The sequence below is a fragment of the Penaeus vannamei genome, chromosome 35, assembly GCF_042767895.1.
Source record: "Penaeus vannamei isolate JL-2024 chromosome 35, ASM4276789v1, whole genome shotgun sequence".
Lineage (NCBI taxonomy): Eukaryota > Metazoa > Arthropoda > Malacostraca > Decapoda > Penaeidae > Penaeus > Penaeus vannamei.
In genome coordinates this window covers 19,950,563-19,958,062 of record NC_091583.1, presented here as the reverse complement: position 1 = coordinate 19,958,062, position 7,500 = coordinate 19,950,563, and the positions used below count along the sequence as shown (strand labels likewise).

Below are 7,500 nucleotides of genomic sequence, written 5' to 3'. Positions count from 1 at the left end.
CTCATTATCTCATTCCAAGGATTACTTATAAGAGTATTTTTATTATACACATTAATCTCACGCATCAAGTTCATACCCAACCAACGTTCCAAGAATCATCGAGAAGCATCCAATCAAGGAAAGGGTCGGCAAGAGGGAGGCACGGCAGGCAGGGGGGGGGGGGAAGAGAAGGAAAGGGAGAGGGGAGATGAGAAGAAAAGAAGGGAGAGGGAAAAGAGTAAGATGAGGGAATGAGGAGCCAGAGGAGGAGGGGGGGGAAGGAGCAGGAGAGGGAGAGGAGAGGAGATGAAAGAGAGGGAAGGGGGGAAAGAAAGGGGAGAAGTAAAGAGCAAATGTGAAGAGGAAAGAGAAGAAGACCGAAAAAAATAGGAATACAGGTAGAGGAGGAAGCAAGGGAGATGGTGGAGGGGGCGGGGAAGAAGCGAAGGCCGACTCTCACGTATCCCAAACAAACAGTCACAGGGAAGAGAAGGAAAAAAAAAATAACACCGACCAACCCACACTAGTGTCCTCCTACAGCAAATGTTTGTTCACCACGCCCGGCGCCCATGCCCACGCCGTTGGTGGGCAGCCTTCTGGTGAATGTTTGGCCGCGGCGATGCGCCCGTTTCACGTGTCTTCTGTCGGTCTCCCACGCTGCTTATCGCTGTTCCTAGTTTGCCTGTCTGTTTATTTGTCTGTCGGTTTGTGTGTGTGTGCGTGTGCGTGTGTGTGTGTCCGTGTGCATGTCCGTGTGTGCGTGTGCATGTCCGTGTGTGCGTGTGCATGTCCGTGTGTGCGTGTGCATGTCCGTGTGTGCGTGTGCATGTGCGTGTGTGTGTGTGTGTGTGTGTGTGTGTGTGTGTGTGTGTGTGTGTGTGTGTGTGTGTGTGTGTGTGTGTGTGTGTGTGTGTGTGTGTGCGTGTATGTGTGTGTGTGAATGAGAGAGAGAGAGAGAGAGAGAGAGAGAGAGAGAGAGAGAGAGAGAGAGAGAGAGAGAGAGAGAGAGAGAGAAAGAGAGAGAGAGAGAGAGGGAGAGAGAGAGAGAGAGATTTATACCTATACTTCCCGCCTCTCCCCTCCCTCATTTTCTCTCTCTCTCTCTCTCTGAATAAATAAAAATCATATGTCTACATGCATACACATACACACAAAGAAGAAAGAATGAAAGAAAGAAAGAAAGAAAGAAAAGAAAAGAAAAGAAAAAGAGAGAGAGAGAAAAAAAAAAAAAAAAAAAAAAAAAAAAGGAAACCAGCGCCTTCCGTAGGACTCCCTCACCACTCCCTCTCGAAGGACGGCCATCCTTCACAAGTGCCCGAACCCAGACTCGACGTCCTTAGCTAAGAACACGCACTGCCGCTGTACCAAGTGCTCAGTCATGCAACGCCCGTGCGCAATCAGCATGCGTCATGTGACTGACTACCCTTTGTCGAGTTCAGGTGCGGTTCGAGAGAGGGAAGGTCAAAGGCAAGGTCAGAGGGTGGGTCAAACTGGAAGGTCAGTTACTTGGCGATCTGCGATGATCAGATAAACGAATCATTATTATTATTTCTTTTTCTTTCATTATTGTTATCATCTTTGTCATTAATACTATTATCAATATTATTATCATTATTACTAACATTATCATATTTGTTTTATTAAAAATATGATCACTATCATCATCACCATCATCATTATTATCCTTATTATCATTAGTACAATTATCATCATCATTAATATAATTTTTGGCTATTATCATCATTATTATTATGGGTGTGATTAACAACACAATCATCATCATCACCATAATTATAACTATCACCATTATCATAATCATCATCATTATTCTTATTCTCATTCTTCGTCTACTGACTCATGGCAAAATGAATATACACAGCAAATACCGGTTACTCATGTTTTCACCCACATAATATTAGCGAACAAGGAAATATCCGTCCCTCGAGGCTCTGGGTGACGATCTTATAAACAAATAGTTTAACTTCTCTTCTCCCATTATTTATCTTCTTCTTCGCATCCTATCCTTCTTCTTCTCCGTATCCTTCTCCTTCTTCTTCACCGTCTCCTTCATTTCCTTCTCCTTCATCATCTCCTTTTCCTTCTTCCCCTCTTTCTCCTCCGTCTCCTCTTTCTTCTCCTCCACCATCTCGCCCTCCTTCTTCATCTCCTCCCCCACTTTCTCCTTTTCCTTCTTCCCCTCTTTCTCCTCCGTCTCCTCTTTTTTCTCCTCCACCATCTCGCCCTCCTTCTTCATCTCCTCCCCCACCTTCTCCTTCTTCATCTCCTTCCCCACCTTTTCCTTCTTCATCACCTTTTCCTTCTTCCCCTCTTTCTCCTCTGTCTTGTCTCTTCTCCGCCTCCTCCACACAACAACCCCATGTGGGTCACTTTTTAAAAACAAACATCAAAGAACAAATAAGGAAATCAGTGTCACCGAAGCCTCGCGCGCGATCTGATAAACTGCCTCGCGAACTCCAGTCGGGAAATCGGAGGATCTGATTGACCTTCGAAAGCGAAGACAGGGCAGTCAAGGCAACGCTAGTAAAATCGTCAAGACCACTTTTTATTCGTCTCCCACGGTGAAAATGATGTCTGGTCACGACCTGTGATCCTCCACGACTACTATGACTCTTACGAAATGATACGACTCGCTGTGACGACCAGGACTCTCCACGCCGATCAAGAATCTTTGGATGACCCTCCGTGGTGACGACGTTCCTCCGTGACACTATGACACCAAGGCGACAATAGCTTTCCGTGACAACCATGAATTCCTTGATGACTATATTTATCTCTCTTACGGCTATGGTTCATCATGACGGTTATGGGTCTCCGTGATGATTATGACTGTCCGTGATGAATATAACTCTTCAAGACGACCACTGCTCTCGGTGAAACTATGATTCTGAATGTCGCCTGTGACTCCGTGACGCCAATGACTCTCCATTATAATTTTGGTTCAACTGTCCTGTCCCTGGCGTGCGTCATCGTGGAATGACTCGTTTCCCTGTTCGCATACATTTTACAACTCTTCCTGAAAATGCAACGGAATAACCGACAAGTAATCAGGTAGGGAGGGGGTAGAGGGAGGGATTGCAAGAACACTAAAGCAAGCGTGGGGAACGGGGGATGGAGGACGAAGGGAAATAGAGGGGGGAGAGGGAAAATAGGGAGGAGGAGGAAAAAACAAAGAAATACAAGAAATAGAAATAAGAGAAGGAAGAGAAAAAAGAAGAGCGATAATGATAATGAGAATGAGAGGGGAAAAGGTAAAAGTGGGTAAGTGAGGGGGGTGAGCGGGAGAGAGGGAGGGGCAATCCCCCCATGTGCCGCACCCCGCCACCTCCACCCATAGCGGCCGCTGCTGATGACGATGACCTGTCGGCTGGACTGCCTCGCCACCTGCCATGCCGCATCAATCTACCCGAGTCGATAACTGGCTGACTCATCACCCTACACATGCACGGCCTCTCCCGTCATCCTTCCCCCTACCCTCTATCCCTTCCCCCTTCTACTAACCACCTGCCCCCATCCTCGTTCCCCCTTCTACCAACCCCCATCCCCCATCCCCCTTCCACCAACCCCCTACACCCATCTCCCTCCCCCTTCTACCAACCCCCTACCCCCTTATCTCCTTCCCCCTTCCCCCTATCATCTACCCTCTCAACTCTCTACCTCCGCCCTTGCATACAGTCAAGGACATCCTATGCATGTTCAAACGGGGGAAAAAAACTCACCCCCCGACTCCGATTTCAACCGGAAGGATTAAACACGATGCAACATTCATGCACACGAACAACAATGGCACAAGAGGAGATGACAATAATAAACAAAAATCCGAGGGAGACGCCGCCACCAACAACAACAAGACCGCGCGTCACGGGGCAAAATAACCCGAAGCTCATCGCCAATTAACACCTGGTCTCGCCGCGCCCCTGATTCGTATCCGATAGAGAAAACCTGTCAAAGAAGAGAGAAAAAAAAGAAAAAGAAAAAAAGGAAGAAGAAGAAAAAACCGCCTCTACCCCATCGCCCCTCTTATTGGGTAAAACTACTTTCTAGCTAGTAAACAGAACTCGCCCCCTACTAGTTCAATCGAGAATCTAACCGTCTGCTTGTTTGAAGGTCTGTAGGCGGAGGGAGAAAGCATAGGTGGGGGGGGAAGTAGGAGGGAGGGTGGAGGAAGAAGGAAGAAGGAGGAAGAAGGTAGGAGGGAGGGTGGAGGAAGAAAGTGGAAGGTAGGAGGGAGGGTGGAGGAAGAAAGTGGAAGGTAGGAGGGAGGGTGGAGGAAGAAAGTGGAAGGTAGGAGGGAGGGTGGAGGAAGGAAAGTGGAAGGTAGGAGGGAGGGTGGAGGAAGAAAGTGGAAGGTAGGGAGGGAGGGCGGAGGATGAAAGTGGAAGGTAGGAGGGAGGGCGGAGGAAGAAAGTGGAAGGTAGGAGGGGAGGGCGGAGGAAGAAAGTGGAAGGTAGGAGGGAGGGCGGAGGAAGAAAGTGGAAGGTAGGGAGGGAGGGTGGAGGAAAAAAGTGGAAGGTAGGAGGAGGGTGGAGGTAGGACGGAGGGGGAAGGAGGAAGGAAGAGGGGGGAAGAAGAAAGGAGGATGGGATGAAAATATGAAGGAAAAAGAAAGTATGACAGACAAAAAAGGGTAAAAAGGAGGGCTGAAAGAGAAGGGCAGAGAGAGAAAGGGGGGCCACAGCAACAGATGAATACCTTGCATACAAATAACTGGAATGGCCGTATGCATAGAAGGAACAGAACAGAATAACCCACGAGCGAAGAATAGGAGTAGATGGGAACAAAGCAGTGACGAAAAAATGGAAAAAGAGAAAAAGGGGAAGTTAAAGAAAAAAAAACTGGGGGAAATAGATGAAAACGGAAAAAATGTGGAAATGAAAGAAACAAGAAAAAAGGGGAAAATAAATAAAGAAAAAAAAACGGGCAAACGAAAAATGAAAGAAAACCAAAACAAAACAGGGAAATGAAAGAAAAACAACTAAAGCACAGGGAAATGACAAAACAGAACAAAACGGGGAAATGAAAGAAAAACCAACAAAACGGAGAAACGAAAGAAAGGAAAACCAACAAAACGGAGGAAAAGAAAGAAAACAACAACAAAACAACGAAATGAAAGAAAGATAAAAAAGAGGAACCGGGCGGCGGAGACCGAACACAGCCAGAAGAGACTGGATGTTGTCAAATGGCCGCCGTCTTCTCCGAATGGATGACCCGAGTGCCGCGCCAGACTTCTTCTGTTTATAGGTAAGACCCGAGCCCCAGACAGACATGCTTGAAGGGGCCGCTTTGCCCGCCTGCCTTCTCCTCCTCGATCCTGTTCCCTTTCATTTTTCTGTCTCTCCCCCCCCCCCTTATTCCGGTGTCCCTTCTCTCTTTTTCTCCCTTATTTTTTATTTCCCTTTTCTCTTTCTCTCTTTTAGTCCTACTTCCCTTTTTCTCATATTTCCCTTTCCCTTTCTCTATTAAGGCCGTGTCACACTAGCACTTTTTCCGTCAATTTTTTGACAATTTTATTTAAATTATATACAAACATTCTCGAATATAGCTCTTGATCTGACTATGCTTGGCTGAAAAAGTTGACGGAAAGGTTTTCAAACGGAAACGATCATTATCGTCTGACTGGAGAATCGACAATTCGCTCAAAAATGGACAAAATTTCAGAAAATTGTCAAAAAATTGACGGAAAAAGTGCTTGTGTGACGGCACCTTTACTCGTATTTCCCTTTCTCTTTTCCCTCTTTTCTTCCTACTTTTGTTTTTCTCTTTCTTTTATTCCTATTTCCCTTTCCCGATCTCTTTCACTTTTAATCATAATCCCTTCTCTTTCTCTCCTTTACTCCGTATCTTCCTTTGCTTTCTGTCTTATATGGCAACTTCTTCATCGTCCCGAACCTTCTTCTCAATCTTTCATATTTCTCTTACATCCTAATTTTACCCCTATTACTCCTATCTTTCTCGTATTCCCCATTCTCATTCTCTATCTTCTGCCCCACCTCCATCCTCCTTCTGTACCTTCTTCCCTAATCCTCATCTCAAATTTCCACCGTTTTCTCAATCTTTCTCCTTCCTCATTTTCCTCACTCACCATTTCTTTCTCCACCCCTTCTTTCTCCATCCCTTCTTTCCCTCTCTAATCCCCATCATCATCTACTACAACCCTACAAAAAAACATCGGCATCAACGAACACGTGCGGTCAGTCAGACAAATGAACATACATCGCAGAACAGATAAAATGGCAAAAAATAACCCTAAAAAAACGCAAAAAATAAAGGAAATTTTCTGCATACTTCGTCGACGCAGATGTACTAGAGCATTACAAGGGGCGCTGGGGGAGATGACAGGTCAGAAAGATGAAGGGAGGAAGCGGTCGGGGGCGGGAGGGGGTATGGAGGGGAAAGAAAAAAAGGAGGGGGAAGGATGGGTATGGAGGGGGAAAAAGAAAAGTAGGAGGAAGGAGGGGTATGGAGGGAGGAGAAGAAGCGAGGGGGAAAAGAGGAAGAGGAGGGGTGGAGGAGGAAGAAGAAAGAAAACAATATGGCGTGGAGGAGGAGGCTAAGGATTAGGATAAAGATGAAAATGAGGAGGTGGAAGAGGAGGGAAAAGGATAAGGAAAAAGAGGAAAAGTAGCAGCAAAAGAAGAGAAAGAAGAAAGAAGAAGAAAAGGAGAAGAAAAAACGCGCAGACGGGCGAGCGGACCCAGGTAGCGGCTCGGCGGAGCAGCAGCGGCGGCAGCGGCGGCGGCGGCCGGGCGGACCGATCGACGTTGGCCGACGAAACTCACCTGTATTGAAGAAGTCGTCAGGTGTGCGGCCGGCGGCCATGAGCCACTTGAGCCAGTCGATGGTGTCCCAGTTCTTGATGCGCATGGCCGGGTTGAGTAGTAGGTCCAGTAGCTCCGGCAGCACCTGTTGAGGAAGGACCGAGTGTCATTGGGGGTCGTGGGGAGCCATGAGACATCAATAGTGAAAACCGGTTGCATCATCATGACCAAAACTAATGATCTGATACGAACACGCCGCCGTAATGATTATCAATATCAGTTTATTTCCCAATCCTTTTTGTGGTCATTCTCTAAATTACGAAAAACAACTACTGATAATGATAAAGAATTTAAAAAATCATAATATTCACCAACAAATAAACATACAGTAGACACATACACATACATAGTTAATATAGGCTACACATAAAACAAACCGATTTACATAGGTATGTACATCAGGCACATTTTATATTCTTAGATCGTAGCGCGTCAGACCATATATCACGAAAACATAGGGTCGATAAAACAGAACACGACCATGAAAGGATCGATGTTAATGACTAAAAAATTGAGGAGGGGCGAAGGGGGAGGGAGACGGAGGGGATTGAATGAGGAGAGGAGGGAGTGAGATGGGGAGTGAGATGGGGAGGAGAGGAGGGAGTGAACTGGCGAGGAGAGGAGGGAGTGAGATGGGGAGGAGAGGAGGGAGCGAGATGGGGAGGAGAGGAGGGAGTGAGATGGG

At 46.7% G+C, this 7,500-nt stretch overlaps 1 protein-coding gene across 5 annotated transcripts in view; it reads right to left on the bottom strand.

Annotated features, from left to right (window-relative positions):
- Ubr3 (Ubr3 ubiquitin ligase) overlaps positions 1 to 7,500 on the bottom strand; it is a 211,345-nt gene that overhangs the window by 181,445 nt on the left and 22,400 nt on the right. For all 5 annotated transcript variants that reach the window (XM_070114080.1, XM_070114079.1, XM_070114083.1 and 2 more), the window contains exon 3: positions 6,777 to 6,900. In XM_070114080.1, the coding sequence (XP_069970181.1) occupies positions 6,777 to 6,900 (124 nt within the window). The remainder of the gene's footprint in view (positions 1 to 6,776; positions 6,901 to 7,500) is intronic.